Genomic DNA, 18,374 nt, shown 5'->3' with positions numbered 1-18,374 from the left:
TACTGTTTTTTGGTTCTATCACTTAAGGACCACACTTAGGTTTATCCCATTTTTTCTTCACACTCTTATGGTGAAATACAACATTTGCACAGGGGATTAATATATATTTAGAATTTAACAAATGTTCCTAAATAGATGCCTCTGTATCTGCCACTGAGGGAAATAAAAGGTACTAGTCAGTACAATTCAGCCATGTTGTTCAATGTGTCTGGATCATTTGTTTTCATTGCTGCTGAGGCGATTAAAACACAATCTGGGGCAGCCCCGGATTTCTGTTCATGTCTTCTGCCCATTTCATGATTGGATTGTTTGTTTCTTTGCTGTTGAATTTAATGAGTTCTTTATAGATCTTGGACACTAGCCCTATATCTGATATGTCATTTGTAAGTGTCTTCTCCCATTCTGTAGGTTGTCTTTTAGTTTTGTTGACTGTTTCTTTTGCTGTGCAAAAGCTTTTTATCTTGATGAAGTCCCAAGAATTCATTTTTACTTTTATTTCTCTTGCCTTCATGGATGTATCTTGCAAGAGGTTGCTGTGGTCAAGTTCAAAAAGGGTGTTGCAGGGATCCCTGGGTGGCTCAGCGGTTTAGTGCCTGCCTTTGGCCCAGGGTGCGATCCTGGAGTCCTGGGATGGAGTCTCACGTCAGGCTCCTGGCATGGAGCCTGCTTCTCCCTCCTCCTGTGTCTCCGCCTCTCTATCATAAATAAATAAATAAATAAATAAATAAATAAATAAATAAATAAATTTTTAAAAAAGGGTGTTGCCTGTGCTCTCCTCTAGGATTTTGATGGAATCTTGTCTCACATTGAGATCTTTCATCCATTTTGAGTTTCTTTGTGTATGGTATAAGACAATGGTCCAGTTTCATTCTTCTGCATGTGGATGTCCAATTTTCCCAGCACCATTTATTGAAGAGACTGTCTTTTTTCCAGTGGATAGTCTTTCCTGCTTTCTCAAATATTAATTGACCATAAAGTTGAGGGTCCACTTCTGGATTCTCTATTCTGTTCCATGGATCTGTGTGTCTGTTTTTGTGCCAGTACCATACTGTCTTGATGACTACAGCTTTGTAGTACAACCTGATATCTGGAATTGTGATGCCTCCAGCTATGGTTTTCTTTTTCAATATTCCCCTGGCTATTCGGGGTCTTTTCTGATTCCACACAAATCTTAAGATGATTTGTTCCAACTCTCTGAAGAAAGTCCATGGTACTTTGGTTCCATATCTTGCTATTATAAAAAATCTCCAATAAACATAGGGGTGTATGTATCTTTTCAAATGATTGTTTTTCATATTCTTTGTGTAAATACCCAGTAGTGGAATTACTGGATCATATGGCAATTCTATTTTTAATTTTTTAGCAATCTTCAAACTGTTTTCCACAATAACTGCACCAATTTGCATTCTCACCAACAGTGCATGAAGTTTCCTTTCTCCTCCACTTCTTTGCCAATACTTGTTTTCCATGTTTTTTATTTTTGCCATTACGACAAATATGAGGTGATACTCATTCTGGTTTTGATTTACATTTCTCTGATGTTTAGTGATGAGCATCTTTTCATGTGTCTGTTGGCTGGATGAGGATTTTCTTGGTATATATAATTTTTACTTCAATACTTTAAGAACTTATCTCATGGTACACTTGCATTCACTAATCGTGAAAAGGAATGAGCCTGCTGACTTGGGTTCCTCCATTTCTCTCGTTGCGCATGTGTATAACTTCCTCCTGTCGTTGATTCTTATTATAATGGGTCTAAGCAGCATGTGTTTCTCCCTTCCAAACATTCCCCCTCTGTAATTTCCTCCTTCTTTGTGTTCTATTATCTAGATATATGTCTGCTGCTTCTTTAATGTGTCAGGTTTTAGATTTCCTTTAAAATCTCCACTAGTTTTACCCCTTTAGGACTGTTTTGAGAGTTCCTCCACTGATATTTATTTAATAATATATATTTTATATATATCCTTATTTACATATACTTTTAGTATATTATATATTAACATATATAATTTAATATATATTACTATTAATCCCCATCATATATATTCACACTTTTTTCCCCCCAAAATACACTCTACACCCAATTTGGGGCTTGAACTCCCAACCTGAAGATCAAGAGTCGCATGTTCTACCAACTGAGCCAGCCAGGCACCCCTAATATTTTTTATTTTAGTTGAATAGACATTCTTTTTTTTTTTTTGACATTCTTTTTTAAAAAAGATTTGAGAGATAGAGAGCATATGCACATGCAGAGGTAGAGAGAGAAGCAGACTCCACCCTGAGCAGGAACTCTGATGCAGAGCTCAATCCCAGGACCCTGGGATCACGACCTGAGCTGAAGGCAGATGCTCAACTGACAGCCACCCAGGTGCCCCTGTATAGACATTACTATTTATCCTATCCATTGTGTACTTTATGAAACCACTGTATTCAATGCCCAGCATTTCCACATTATCACAACTTTTGTATTACTTATATCCTCCTAACTTTGAAAGTAAATCTTACATTTTATTTTTTAAAAGATTTTATTTATTTATTCATGAGAGACAGACAGGCAGAGACACAGGCAGAGGGAGAAGCAGGCTTCCCGCAGGAGCCTGATGTGGGACTCGATCCTGGATCCTGGGATCACACCTTGAGCCAAAGGCAGACGCTCAACCACTGAGCCACCCAGGCATCTCTTACATTTTATTTTATAGCTATTTCTCCGGTGTTATACATAACCCCTTTTACAATGATTTTGCTTACAGGTAACTTTGAAAGAGAAAGCCAAAAGGTGACTTCTTTACTAGATATGAAGAAACTAGAAAATCATGGTAATGAAAATGTGGTGTCAAAAAGTCAAGCAATCTTTATGAAGCAGCAACTGCTAGTCTAGATTTTGCTTGCCAATCTGCCATACATATGACTGGTAAGGAGACCACAAGCCCAAATGGATTGAGAAAGATTATTCCTTACACAGATAGCATAAGAAAACATTCTGTCACTTCCTGCTATGCCTGTCATATAGGAAGGACACCACAAAACCAAAGGGACCAGATTACAGGCAACATGTGCAGTGGGACTCGGTTGCTGAGAAGCCTATTCAAGCCTGGTTCTGAGTGTTGTTGTTTTTTAAAGATATATCCATTTATTTGAGACCCAAAGAGAGAGGCAGAGACATAGGCAGAGGGAGAAGCAGGCTCCCTGCAGGGAGCCCAATGTGGGACTCCATCCCAGGTCCCCAGGATCATGACCTGAGCCAAAGGCAGATGCTCAACGACTGAGCCACCCAGGTGCCCCTCTGAGTGGTTTTACATCCTCACAGATGGACCCTATGGAGGGAGGGATTAAGTGGAAATTCCAATGTCTCACAGGAACCAGGGAGGCAGTGAAACTCTCATATACTGCTGGTAGGAAATAGAAAAACCCTTTCAGATCACTTTGGCAACTTCTTAAAAAGCTAAATATTCACCTACCCTATTATTCAGGCATTGCACTCAGAGGTATTAACACAAGAAAGATGAAACATGTATCTGTATAAAGATATATATGTGAATCTTCATAGAAGTTTTATTTGATAGCGAAAACTTTCAAACCCAGATGTCAAGGAACAGATATACAGAGCAAATAATGGTATATCCATACAACAGAATACTACTCAGCAACGAAAGGAATGAACTTTTTAAATCTAAGTAATTATCCAGGATATATGAAATCAGAAAAAAAGAATACTTTAGGATTCCAATCACATAAAATTCTAGAAAATGTAGTCTACTGTAAAGGAAAGTAAATCCAAATTTGCCCAGAGAGCCAGAGAGGGCAGAGAGAGTAATAAAAATTGAAGTAAATATGTGTGGGGCTTATATATTCATTATCACAATGATGATGATTTTGTGGATTATACTGTCAAATCTTACCAAACTATATACTTTAAATATGTGCAGTTTACTGCATGTGATTATAACTTAAAGCTTTAAGCAATGGTTCAAAATAAAAGGATCTCCCACTCCATTAAAAAAAAAATCAGGCGTGGCAACCCTCTATTATCTCCATCACCTCTTAATGCTTTTGGAGGGATGTCTTACCTCAGTGGTAGCAAATATCTGAGCAATGGAAGATGTTTCTACCGTAGTCACAAAGGCCATATCACTGGACTAAGAGATCTCCCTTCTGTCCTTGTTTTCCTGTATGTACAGTAACAGTCTTAAGGCTAACAGCCATAGGAATCCACAAAACCTTTATTTTCTCTACCAGTCACCTCAGCTATTCAAGATACACAGGCCAGGAGGTACATGCTCACCCAACACAGCCAGTCACCAGAATAGCTGTGGGTCCACTTTTAGGAGAGGAATGTTCCATCTAGTTTGCTGCAGGCTCCACCACTTCCTGTCAATCTAGTGTTTTCTCACCAATTATGATTCCCTGATTCTTTAGTGTTAAAACCAGTGATACTACCCTACTAAATTCTGGACACCAGGGCACATGGCGCCCCTGAAGGCCCTGGAAAAGAGATTTCCCTTAACCATGTGGTCATTACATGATACGCACTATAAGCAAAGGAACCAATCACAGAAACACTGGGGACTGTTGCAAGTGCCCACTCCTCAATGTGACATCTGGGCCCACAAAATCTTGGCATCCAGATTCAACAGTTTCTCTCCACTGTACAAAGCCTACAGTCTTTCCTTTGGAGGCCTTGGGCAACACTGCAAACTAGGTCCAAAATAAAGAGCTATTCTTTGCCATCATACTTGGCCTTTGAGGCACACCAAAGTTGGGAAGTCTCACACAAGCTGTTTACCCCTTCATGATGCTTTCAAAGGAACCCATTAGTGACTACAACCCCCAAGATTAGAGATGGCTTAAACAATAAGGCCTTTATTACTGCACAAATCTTAACAAGGTGAGGCAGGCAGTTTATGGGTTGGTGACATGGAAACTGGAAAAATCCTTAAGTGTCATATGAAAACAATGTCCATGAAGACAAACCTCTAAAAGCCACCAGAAGAATCCAGATAAAGTCTTTTTCTTTTTTTGTTTTTAAAGATTTTATTTATTTATTCATGAGAGACATAGAGAGAGGCAGAGACAAAGGCAAGGGAGAAGCAGGCTCCATGCAGGGAGCCCGATGTGGGACTCGATCCCAGGACTCCAGGATCACACCTTGGGCCGAAGGCGGGGGCCAAACTGCTAAGCTACCCAGGGATCCCCTAGATAAGGTCTTTAGGAGAAAACTGGGTCAGGTATACACATCATTATAGAGAAAAGAATGACATCACCTTAAAGGCTCAGGCTGCTCATTATTATATCCAGAGCGAACACAATCTACTTTCCTAAAACATTGGGGTGATTGATGTATACCATTGGGGTCTTTTAGGCAGTAGAGCAGAGATGACTTACACCACAGAAACGCAGTCACACAATTTCAGCAAGGACCCCAAGTAGGTTAGGAAGTGCAATATGGTTCCTAGAAGCTTCCCACATACCTGGAACCTATAGCGAATCTTCCCTGTGGTGTACATTCAGATATGAGTTCAAAATTAGGAATAGGCTCCCTCACAAAGGCTCTTCTCCAACATCATGACATCGAAGAAGTAAAAGGCCCGTTCCTTGAATGACTATGGCTTTGCTGTGTGAACTCTCTGGTGCCTGATGAGGTGAGACTTTCGGCTGAAGGCTTTCCCACATTCACTGCACCCATAAGGTCTCTCTCCAGTATGGACTTTTTTGTGTCGGATGAGGTTACACCTTCGGCTAAAGGCTTTCCCACATTCATTGCACTCATAAAGTCCATCTGCATTGTGAACTTTCTGGTGCTGAATCAGCGCAGACCACTGTTTGAAGACATTCCCACATTTGCTGCACATATACGGCCTTTCTGTGAGGTCGTGAACTTTCTGGTGTCGAATGAGGTTATACCTTCGGCTGAAGGCTTTTGCACATATGTTGCACTCATGAGGCCTTTTCCTGATGTGAATTTTTTCGTGTTGAGCAAATTGGGTGTCACTAAAGAATTCTCCACATTCCTTGCACTCGTGAGGCCACTCTCCAGTGTGAACTCTTTTGTGTTCAATGAGGTCAGAATTGCGGGTAAAGGATTTTCCACATATCCTGCAGTTATAAGGTCTTTCTCCAGTGTGAACTCTCTGGTGTTGAATGAGGCCAGAACTTTGGCTAAAAAATTTTCCACATTCCCTGCACTCATAAGGCTTTTCTCCAGTGTGAACTCTACGGTGTTTAATGAGGGTGGAGGTGTCACCAAAACATTTTCCACATTCGCCACACTCATAAGGCCTCACTCCAGTGTGAACTCTCTGATGTTTAATGAGACTGGAGCTTTGGCTAAAGGATTTCCCACATTCACTGCACTCATAAGGCTTTTCTCCAGTGTGAACTCTCTTGTGTACAATAAGGCTGGAACTTTGGCCAAAGAATTTCCCACATCTGCTGCATTTATAAGGTTTCGCCCCAGTGTGAATTCTCTGGTGTTGAATGAAACTGGAGATGTGGGTGAAGAATTTTCCACATTCGTTGCATTTATAGGGCCTTTCTCCGGTGTGGACTTTCTGATGCTGAGAGAGGTTAAACCTTCGGGTGAAGGATTTCCCACATTCACTGCACTCATAAGGCCTTTCTTCATTGTGGACACTCAGGTGTTGAGTAAGAGTGTATTTGTGACTGAAGGTTTTCTTGCATTTGCACCAACTGTAACAGCTTTTCCCACTGTGAATAGCTTCCCCACACACAGTGCAACTGTGTGGTTTCTTCCCATTACGAATATCCTGGTGCTGGAGCTCACCTGAATTGGCGAGGAAGTCCTTATCAACTTCCCCACAGGTAAAGGATTTCCCTGACACGGGGAACCTGCAGCTCTTCATAAACGAAGCCCATTTCAACAGTTTCTCTCCACTGTGCTGCTTCCCATGCTGATGAAGGTTTGCAATGAAACTAATTTGTTTTCTACATGTGTATGGTCTCAATTGGGCATGTGTTCTTTGATCAAGAGTCATACCCAAAATGTCTTTTAAGACCAGAAAACATATCCCACAGGGGTGTGTCTTCTTGGGATATGGGCCTACATGGTGAGTCCTAACCTGCGACACTTCTACAGAAGCATCCTGCTCAGAAGGTGCCTCCTCATCCTCTGCTCCATGCCAATAACCTGAAAGCAGAGAAATTCTAGTGAAGTACATATAGGCAGTAGTGGGAAGAGGCAGCACCATCATAATTACGTGTCCCTCACACCCATCAGAATGAGCTGATGGCACTATTACCAGGATGAAGGAGCTGGGGTGAGGGTAGAGAAGCTGCTATGCAGTACTGGGCCTCTAAAGGTCAGACAGTGAGGGAGACCTCTCCAGGTGAAGAACATAAGGATGGGGTGTGGCACAGGGAGGAGCAGCAGGATCTATAGCTCATTCCTCTGCTAATGGCTTTCAGTAAATCCTTGCTGACAACAGTGAAGAAAGGTGTATGTAAGCTCAGAAAAATCCAAGTGTAAGAGAGCTGGTGTTTAAGAACTATGTGAGGATATGTGCACACTTAATGACACAACATATGCAGGTCAATGTGAGAAAGCACTACAGAGAAAGCAATAGAGGAAGTGGTGACATATGGAGTCCAGAGTGGTGGGAATTAACCAAATTCAGAGCAGAAATGACAAATTAGCAAGTGTCAAGAAGGAAAAGTAGAAATGAAGGTGGCCAATAGCCACCAATGAAATAGGACAGATTTTTGGTACGATCTGAATGGAGCCTTGATGAGCCTTAACATTTCTCAGGGCCAAGACTCCTCTGAGTCTAACTTGCCATGGCCTGGAAGTACCCAGGACTCTCCAGAACCTCTGATTCAGGAACTAAATGGGACCTGCATGATTCAAGCTATAAGGAAAAAGGCGGGACAGATGAATGGCCAGCACTGGCCCAGAGCAACTTAACACATAAACAGACCATAGGAAAGAAAACTAATATTACAAGGAAAAAAAATCCTCAGAGGAGGTTCCTGTGAGAACCATAGTCCACATAAGTACTGACGATGTCAGTGACTATAATTCCTGGAGCAGGCAGAGACAGGAAATGTCATCAACTATAGGAAGGGGCCAACACTGGGGACAGAGAGATGCCGTGGACTTGGACAGAGTCAGACAGTGAAAGGACAAGCAAGGTGGAAGCCATTAGCATAACTGCAAGGCTACTGACCCTGAATCCTCCCTGGTGAAGTGCTGGGACAGTGCACTCAGCCCAACCCTAACGACCACAACTAACCAGGGAACTGGGGAAGGAAGCAGTGCCCATGTTTGTGATGGGAGAAATACAGAGCTATCCCTGGGATAAATGTGGAAAGGCTTAGCCCAGATCCCTGGGGAGGGAATGAGGGCCTTACCCAGGGTGGTCACAAGTGCAAAGTTCTCCAGCATCACATCGTGGTATAAGTGTCTCTGAGCCTCATCAAGGAGACCCCATTCTTCCCAGGAGAAGTACACAGCCACGTCTTCAAATGTCACACTGTCCTGTCAGGACAGAGACAGATGAAACCCCAAAGAGCCCCTCTCACAAGGACCCACAATCCCTTCCCCCACAAAATCACCCCATTGGCACCACCGGTGTTCTCTCCTCATGGTCCCATTAATGGCTGTGGTCAGCCCTCAGCAACAACAGCAGGTCATCAGATAAACACCATCTAAACTCTGGGCCTGGCACATTGGGCCCCACCCCTCCTGTTAAGCAATAATCCTGCAGTCCTCCAGACTAAGCATCCCAGACTCAACCACATTTGAGCTTTTCATTCAACCTTAAGACTCCAATACCAGGACCTGGGGTCATTAGCTCATACTCACTCTCCACATCCCTGTGATGCATAGACTGCACCTTTTACATCTCTGGAACCCACAGATGCACTCCCTCCACCACCACAACTTTCCTGCCCCATAGCACAGAGATATCCCTAGATTTTCCTCACATCACTTGGCACACAGCATTGAGACAGTATTTGCTTGGCAAACTCAAATGGAATCCAATATTATCCAGACCTCCAATGGCTTCCAGTACCAAGGGAGTCCAGAATTCTGCTAGGAAAGCCTCCCCTTCATAGAAAGCTGGCTCTGTTCTTTGCTTCAACCTCACCAACCATAACTACATGCACACCTGAGATATCTTTGGCCCTCTTCAACTTCCTGTTCCCTCCAGTCACACCAAAACCTCATTCAAAACTAGCCCCACTGGTCCTCTACCCCAGGCCTAACAACCCACAGATGACCACAATGGACTCTGAAATAACCTACCATACTGACTGAAACACCTCATGCCCCACCTAAGGGTCACCACAAAATCCTAGGGAATATCATCCTGCCTCAATTACTCCTATGCCTCCACATTCCTCGCATGTTCACTTTTCCCTTGGAAACCTTGGTCACCTGCCAGATCATCATCCTGCCCACACTTCTCCCCAGCCACTTTTCTCCATCACCTGTGTACCCAATACTCTTCACCTTCAACCAGGTGTCCAAGTCAGAGGCTCAGTTCTTGGCCCACATCATCTTCTTGGACTGCTAACAGTATTACCATCAAGATCTGAAGATTCCCCCTTCTCAATGCAACCAACAGCTCCACCCTGGCTGACACAGCAGCAATCGTCTTTGGGACGCTCCATTCTGAAACCTTCCAAACTGTGTGCAATTGCCCACTTAATGCCTCCATTCAGTGGTCTCTGAAATGTCTCAGGCTTAATATGGCTGAAACAAACCTCCTGATACCCCACTGAAAACTGATCCCACTACCAACTACCCCATCTCCGTTGATGGAACTTACATCCTTCCAGCTGTTAAGACCAAAAACTTTGGGATCATCCTCAATTCCTTTCTGTCCTTCACCTTCCACATAAACAAATCTGGATGACCTGATTTAAAAAAAAAAAAGGGTCCAGGATCCAACCACTTCTCCCACCTCAATGGAGAGTCCTCCCGCCTCAGCCGCACGCCCCTCCCCCGCATCCAACAATACTCATCTGGCCTATTACAGCGGCCTCCTTCCTGGTCATCCTTCTCCCTCCCTTATCTTAGAGTCCATTCTCCACTATGCAGCCAGCCACACGACACCTGTTAAGACCTTGGTAAGATCACTTTACTCTTAATCAAACTTCTTATTACCTCCAGAATTGACACCTGACCTCAAAGGCAGCCACTCCAGCCCTGCCTTCTGTCCTCTTGTTTCCACGAGGAAAAAAAAGGAAACTTCAGTTCCCTTGGCACTCCCAGCTAAGTTGTACCTTCCAATTATTTGCACATACTGGCACTATTCCAAGGATAACCTTCCACACCTCTTTCAAGAAACAAGAATCCTTCCATATAATCCTCAGCCTAGACTCAGGACTGTGCCTAGAGTTTCTTCAAGTGCCCCCAGACACAAGGACACAAGGGCACTTGTGGGAGAGTGGCAGACAGAGTCCCAGGAGACCTAAATTCCAGAGACCATATGGGAGGAGTCAGGACAGGTAAGGGACTGAGACTCCCTCCATTGACCTGTGTTGGCCTCATGAACATTTCTTCAGCCACAGAAATGTGAAAAGAGGCAGGCCTCAGAGGAAGATCATCATGGCCAGGATCCATGGGCTCAGATAGATCTCCTCATATGCCTGCCCAGCCCCGGAGCCAGGTGACCTCCGCTGACTGTCTAACCTTTGTGCCCCAGCGAGGACTCTTACCAGGGGTGTGGCCTTGCAAGAGAACGCCACCTTCCGGGGCCTCACTGTCCTCGCAAAAACCCTTCCAATCTATTCTTTCCAAGCAACCTTCGAGAAACTGAAAACACTATCAGACCGTGTCCCTCTTCTCTTCACTACCATCCATGGCTCCCTCGAAACAGAGGTACAGCACCTCCGCCCGCCAAACCCGGCGTGACCCCGCTTCAGGCTACCAGTTCCCCGACCTCAGAGTCCTCCCGCCTTCGCCGCACCCCCAACCCGCCCCTTCCCCGCAGCCCGCTCGAGCGCCTCACGCCAGCGCGCCGGCGCTCACACTCGGGGCCCCTGCCCACCGCCGCCTCCCTGTCCCGGACACCGGAGCCTGGGCCGCAGGGCTGCGAGCGGGCGTCCCGCGCTCGGGCCTTAAGGGTCTGGGTGGAGGGAGGGTGGGAAGGGCCCTGGGGACGAATGTTTACCTGTGCCGGGACCCTGAGCGCGCCCGCCGCCATCGGATTCGGGTTGCGGAGCGGACACCCGGGCTGGGGGTCTCTGTCCCAGTCCCCGTAAGGGGCAGCCTAGGAGGCGTCGCCGAGCCGTGGACCCCAGTCTGCGCGGTGAGGACGGCGCCTCCTCCCGCCCCTTCTCTGATCCCGTCACCTCACCAGAGTTGCAGTACCTCTAAACCAAGGTAAACCCTAAGAAACCAAAATGACCGCCAAAAAGAGTCTGCCAGGAGTTCCCCCCCCCCCCCCAGTATGACGTGCTCGCGCAGAAGTGCCCTCTCCTGAGCCTTCATTGGCTCAGCGCCACCGGGCGTTCAGACAGAGCATTCTGGGTAACGTAGTTCCCACAGCTCTGCAGACTCCGTCCAGGATGTCCCCATACCTACCTCCCCGGCATCAGGCAGCACCGGGAAATGGCCTCGCCCAGGAGAGACTGGAGCTTGCCTCCTTATGGAAGAGCAATATCCAAGCTTCTGGGTCCGTTGTTGCAAACGATCGCAAAAGTGTTTAGAAACGTGTTATTTCAGACTCCATGAAGCCGAGCTTGCGTCAGAGGCCAAAGAATATTCTTTCAGATGCCCCCAAAGGGACACAGATCCAAATGGACATATCCTTCCAGAGTTACTCAGTACAAAATGCGTTCGCTCCGTAGCTGGAAGCTAATAAAAATCATGCTATTGCTTTTCAAATGTCAGTGCCCCCGGGCATTGGAGTCAGTTTCCTTAGCTTGAGAATCTTAGGTTAGGGGCAGGAGAGAAGACTCCAGATAGGGTTGTGGTAACGCAAATAGAGGAGGAATGCATGTTGGCCACTCTAAAGCAGGTGGACAAGGGTAAGCCAGGCTCCGGTTCCCTCGAAAAATATCTTTCCTGCTTAAATTACCAGTAATTTATCCAAGCCGATGAGCAGTACCGCTTTATATATAGCTTATTTCTGATCCATATCCTGAAATATATTGTTCTTTTTTCGAAATGAAAACGGCACAACTCACTACTACGCCTAAAGACCTACTAACAAAACGTATTCTTCTTGTTCTCCTCTTGCTCTAAATGTATCAATAAAATGAATGAGGGAGAAGACAGGATTAGAAGGGAATAAAAGTTAAATCGAGAAAGGAGCCGAATAAATGTTTAAACTGAAAGGAGGGAAAAAAGAGCTCCTTTCTGTATTCTGGGTGTGGGTAGCCACTTTGTGCAGCTGATAACCAAGTTGACACTGAGAGGACAAATGATGAGTCATTCATGGGTAGAGCCAGATTAAAACAATCCAACACAAAGGTAGAGAAAGTGCCAAAAACAGAAGATGAGAAGAGGCTTGGTGCAAGATCAAGTAGCCAGGAAAGGGCAAGGGGGAAGGATAGAAGGAATATGAGGGGCACAAATGTACGCACAAATAAGAGTGCCAAGTGAGGCTCAGATTTCTGATCTCACTTCTTTTGTATGTACACTTCTCACTACAGTGGGGGAACCTCAACCAGCCTCATTTCTAAGGACATTCTCTCTGTATTTATGAGTCAAGTTTACATCTGTGCATCACAGTTCCTCCAGGAACTTACCTATACCTCTCTTCACCTATTCAGCATGTCCAGATGGGCTTGATTCTGCTGTCCCCAGTAGTCACCAGCTTCATGATAGCTACATTATCCTACTTCCTCAAAACACCAACCAGGAGGCCATCTTTAACCACCATACTAACCCTCATAGCATTCATGATCAAATCATGTGCTACTTACTTTCAAAGGACAAAAATATCTATTTATATCTCTCAACTAAATATGTTAATAACTGATCCAGCTGCCATCTCCTCACCTTTGATTTCTTATAGTTGTCTTTCAATGATCTCTCTACTTTCCTTGTTCATACATGGTCTAATCTTTAAATAGTAGGGAGAAAGACTAATCTTTCCCAAGTAAAACCATGTCACTTCCCCTTCCAAACCTTTCAATGCATGCTTCTTTACAAATTAACACCTCAATTCTTGCAATAGGTTTAAAGAACAAACATGATCATATCTTGGCCCAACCCTACACACTTTCTTCCTACAGGGATGGCTTGCTGCCTATTCCCTTCAAGCTACTGGCCAAATGCCATTATCAGAATGTTCTTTAATGCCCACACTGTCTAAAGTATTAATAACTACTTCTTTGCCTTTATACAATTTTAAATTAAATGATAAATTACACGCTGTAAAATATACCCTTCTGTATATTCCTCTAGGGGTTTTTGACAGCATATAGTTTTGTAATTACTACCAAAATCAATACACTGAATAGTTTGATCACACCAAAAACTCTTGTGCTCCTATGTTCCTCTGCCTATCCACAGACACTGGTAACCATATGTGATCTTTGTCTCTAGAATGTTAGAGACTCACTTTTCCAGAGATTCACATAAATGAAATCAAACAGCACAAGACCATTGAATCTAGCTTCTTTCACTTAGCTAATGCATTTGTGATTTATCCATGTTGTTTCATGTGTCAATAGTTCCTTCTTCCCATTACTGAATGGTAAATGACTCTAGGGATGCAGCCTAGATTTTTCAGCTGAGATCCATTTGAACTTTGTTTACAGATTTTGGAAATTATTAGTAGAGCCACTATGAAAATTGTGAATACATATTTTTATTTCACATAGGTAAATACCCTGAATACATCACAGGGTTTTATGGTAAGTGTTTTTTTTTTTTTAAATCAATTGTCCCAGGTTATGTTCCACCAGCAATGTATGAGAGTTCCAACTGCCCCACAACATCACCAACACTCGGAATGGTCAGTCGTTTTAGTTTTAGCTACTCAAATAGGTAAATAGTAGTATAGCATAGTAATTTCATTTTGCATTTTCCACAGAACGTTATATGTGCATAACTGTCATTGGTCTATATTCTTTGTAGAGAGATGTCTGACAAAATCTTTTACCCATAATTTTTTTTCCTAATATTTGAGTTTTCTAGTTAATACTTGTTAAATATTATGGATACAAGTCTTTTTTTTTTTTAATTTTTATTTATTTATGATAGTCACACAGAGAGAGAGAGAGAGAGGCAGAGACACAGGCAGAGGGAGAAGCAGGCTCCATGCACCGGGAGCCCGATGTGGGATTCGATCCCGGGTCTCCAGGATCGCGCCCTGGGCCAAAGGCAGGCGCTAAACCGCTGCGCCACCCAGGGATCCCTGGATACAAGTCTTTTACCAAATGTGTGATTGCAGGTATTGTCTCCCCATCTGTGGCTCATCCTTTGTTTTTTTACAGAGCCTTTTGAAGAGCATTAGATCTTAATGGTGAAGAAGTATAATTTCTCATTTTTTCTCTTACAACTTAGTTTTGTTGTTTTATCTAAGAAGTATTTGCTTAACCATTTTCCTCCATGTCACTTGCTGTTTAGTATTGTCTATGATGCATTCCTTTTAAAGATTTTATTTATTCATGAGAGACACAGAGCGTGAGAGAGAGAGAGAGAGAGAGAGAGAGAGAGAGAGAGGCAGAGACACAGGCAGAGGGAGAAGCGGGTTCCATGCAGGGAGCCTGAAGTGGGACTTGCTCCCAGGTCTCCAGGATCACAACCTGGGCCAAAGGCACCGCTAAACTGCTGAGCCACCCGGGCTGCCCCTATGATGCATTCTGAATAAAAATTTAAAATAAGACTTACTGAAACATGGGTTAAATGATCAGGAAAAAAGATGAATTAAGGATGGAAAATTGCCACATTTTTGGAGGGCAATAAAGCAACTGTTAAGATGATGATGTTATTCATAGTGACAGAAAATGACTGAGAAGGTTTTGAGGATAAAAGCTGGGAAAACTGCTCTATTTCAAGTACATTAAGATATCTGTCCGGGGGGCAGCCCTGGTGGCACAGTGGTTTGGCACCGCCTTCAGCCCGGGGCATAATCCTGGAGACCCAGAATCGAGTCCCACGTTGGGCTCCCTGCGTGGAGCCTGCTTCTCCCTCTGCCTGTGTCTCTGCCTCTCTCTCTCTGTGTGTGTCTCTCATGAATAAATAAATAAAATCTTTAAAAAGAAAGGTATCTATCAGAGAGGCAAATTGGGATGTCAAGTAAAGAATTGGAAAAATAAGTCTAGGGTTCAGGAAATATCAAGGGTAATGGGGAAAAATCTGGAGTGGGCAACATCAACCAATCTTATTGAAAACTCCCCAAAATTAATTGATCTGAGGATGCAGAAGTAATCATTGGACAAAAATGGAGTCATTGGTGACTTTGACAGGAATAGTCTTTACGGCCACAGAGCCAACTGGAATGGGCAGTGGGGAAGGAAGAGCCAGGAAACGTCAGGAATGGAATGGAGCTGTGGTGGAGGCAAGAGTGTTTTTCTTTCAGAGAAATAGATATGAGACCATATTTGGATGCTGATGGGAGATGACAGAGGAGAGATAAAGTAGAAACAGCAGGGCTGAAACCTTTCAGATGTCAAGAGAAGGTAGGATCCAGAGCCCACTTGGGGAGGTGGAGCAGAAGCCCTTCTTAAATTGTGATGATGAGAGAAGAGACAGAATGGGAGTCCTGTAGTGACCCATTTCAAGTAGGGGATGGGGATGCAGTTAGAAGGTACTCTTTATCCTTTTTTCTGAAGGAAGAATGACTTGAAGCCATCAGCTAAACATGAGGGAGCCACAGATCATGAGATGGGTTTAGAGAGAAAGGAAAATCTTTGAATGAAAGTGAAGAACAAACATGGACAGTCAAAGTGCCAGTCTTGTATGACACACATGGCATTCTGCAAAATAAACACATAATTATAAGCTCAGTGAATATTCCCCAAAAGCTACACAACTCTTAAATCAGCATCTCAATCAATAAAAGGATAGCATCAGAAACCTATCATTTCTGTCAGCCTCATTTTCAATCCACCGAAGGGTTCTAACATCTATTTCAGTCAGGGGGAAAATATATGACCGCGTATAGTAGGTTAAATCTCCCTACCATGTTCTAGGAATAGTATCCATTTATTTTTACACTATTGTTTTTGCTAATTAATGGACCATTCACTAATATACAAATATATGAAATTATCAAGAGATGCAGAATCCAGCAGAGGAAACAGAAGCCAATGAACTTGGGGGATCTAATCTTGAGCTCCATCCAAATACAAAGACTAGATCCTGCTTAATAACCTGGAAGCCATTGAGACAGCAATGAAGGAAACCCCTGTGCTCACTCTGTAATCATAAAAAACAAGCTTACATGCAGCATCATCCAGGAAATACTGGGACCCAAAAGCCACCATCATTTGAGGGATCCCTTTGGAAAAAAGGACCACAGAGATGCCTAGGTGGCTTAGCAGTTGAGCATCTGCCTTTGGCTCAGGGTGTGATCCTGGAGTCCAGGGATTGAATCCTGCATTGGGCTCCCTGCATGGAGCCTGTTTCTCCCTCTGCCTATGTCTCTGCCTCTCTCTCTCTCTCTCTCTGTCCTTCATGAATAAATAAATAAAATCTTAAAAAAAAAAAAAAAGGACCACAATGTTGGCTAGGACCAGACAGAGAATCAGGTTTATGGGTCTCAACTTGTGTCCAGTGAACAAAGAGAATGTATAAAAACAAAGGAGGGATGAATTTCCTAGGATCCCAACTCCAGTCTGAGTGAGGAAGATAATCCCCAATTCCAATTTACCAGAACCCATTTTATTAATGTCTAAGGGTTGTTGAATTTTTTCAAAGTCAGTGGACTTAGTAGGAAAAAAAGCAAAAATAAATCTTACCATCACTATAGAGTAATTTTCTGTGCTTTTCCTAACTCATGTTTTCTCACTTGAGGCAGGGTTTAACACTATATGCTTTTTTGTGCTTAATTGTGCAAAGACAATTCCCTGAAGAATTGCATTAGAAATATAGCCTCAGGGTGGTGCCTGGGTGGCTTGGTGATTGAGCATCTGCCTTTGGCTCAGGGCATGATCCCGGGGTCCTGGGGTTGAGTCTGCATCTGGCTCCCCACAGGGAGCCTGCTTCTCCCTCCCGTGTGTGTGTGTGTGTGTGTGTGTGTGTGTGTGTGTGTGTGTGTGTCTGTGTCTCTCATGAATTAGAAAAAGAAAAAGAAATAGCCTCAGGGTCCATCATCTCTAAGGATCAGGTGAATGAATGAGGACACAATTACATAATAGACCTCCGTAACTGTAGAGACGAGTAAAGATCTCCAGACACTGATCCAGTCAGTATTATTTCAGAATTTTTCCCAACACAATTGAGAAATTATAGAGCATTTTGAGAATGAAGCAAATTTTTATGCTTGCTTATGCATCTTTCATTTACAAGAAAAGTCTAGAATGCAGAAAGCTACCCAGCTGAAACAAGTCACGTAGGTGTATAAAAACACACATAAGGACAGAAGTCAAACATCTGTGGAGTATGCCCGTTCACCATGTGTTATGAGCCAAACTCATTCACTTCTGATGGGTGAATTTTAGGCAACCATTTGATTTTGGGTAACCCTCCTTCCATAACTTCATAGAATAACTCACTACTGCAACCCACTTCCACAAACAAATTTCTGGCTTTTAAGATTAAATGCTGTATTAAAGTATTTATGTGTTTCTCAAACTTTTAACATGTATAAAACTGTGCTGTGGCATTTATTAGGATTCTATCTTCTTTTTTTATGTTTTACTGATGATATTTTGAGGATCTTTAGAAGCCCTGTGATTTTTATTTTGGATTTTGCACAGCTTTGTGATTTTTAGGAACACACAGGTTCCATTACAGCACAACAGACTTTGTGGACTTTCCTCCAGAATATTTTTTTTAAAAGATTTTATTTATTCATGAGAGACACACACAGAGAGGCAGAAACACAACACAGGCAGAGGGAGAAGCAGGCTCCCTGTGGGGAGCTGGATGCAGGACTCGATCCCAGGACCCCAGGATCACGCTGAGCCAAAGGTAGATGCTCAACCACTGAACCACCCAGGCTACTCTCTCCAGAATATATTCTTAAGTAAAAAACTATTGTCCAGAACACATACATATATACACACACACACACACACACACACACACACACACACACACCCTGTGTACAACTAGAAGAATCTGTATGAGATCAGTGATAGTATTAATGCAAATATCACTGTTGTGATACTGTAATATGGTCTTAGAAAATGTCACCATTGGAGAAACTGGGTAAAACACACAAAGGATCTCTCTGTAACAATTTTTACAACTACATGTAACTTGCAATTTTCACGATAAATATTTCAAT

General features: G+C 43.3%; 1 protein-coding gene and 1 pseudogene across 8 annotated transcripts in view; both read right to left on the bottom strand.

Moving 5' to 3' along the window:
- Window positions 1–18,374, bottom strand: part of LOC121484450 (zinc finger protein 551-like) — a 56,144-nt gene that overhangs the window by 25,825 nt on the left and 11,945 nt on the right. For 2 of the 8 annotated variants that reach the window (XR_005986040.1, XR_005986041.1), the window contains exon 3: window positions 5,469–7,144. Coding sequence is in view for 6 of the 8 variants with exons in the window: in XM_041743737.1 (XP_041599671.1) it covers window positions 5,601–7,144; window positions 8,365–8,491; window positions 11,136–11,168 (1,704 nt within the window). In the remaining 2 variants the exon portion in view is untranslated. Of the gene's footprint in view, window positions 1–5,075; window positions 7,145–8,364; window positions 8,492–11,135; window positions 14,132–18,374 lie in introns of those variants that run through there. The other 6 variants (XM_041743737.1, XM_041743740.1, XM_041743738.1 and 3 more) reach the window with 6 other exon arrangements.
- On the bottom strand, window positions 15,165–17,110 carry LOC121484476 (annotated as a pseudogene).

Source organism: Vulpes lagopus, chromosome 2, assembly GCF_018345385.1.
Source record: "Vulpes lagopus strain Blue_001 chromosome 2, ASM1834538v1, whole genome shotgun sequence".
Classification (NCBI taxonomy): domain Eukaryota; kingdom Metazoa; phylum Chordata; class Mammalia; order Carnivora; family Canidae; genus Vulpes; species Vulpes lagopus.
The sequence above is the reverse complement of the archived record's forward strand: the minus strand, read 5'-3'. Positions and strand labels throughout refer to the sequence as shown.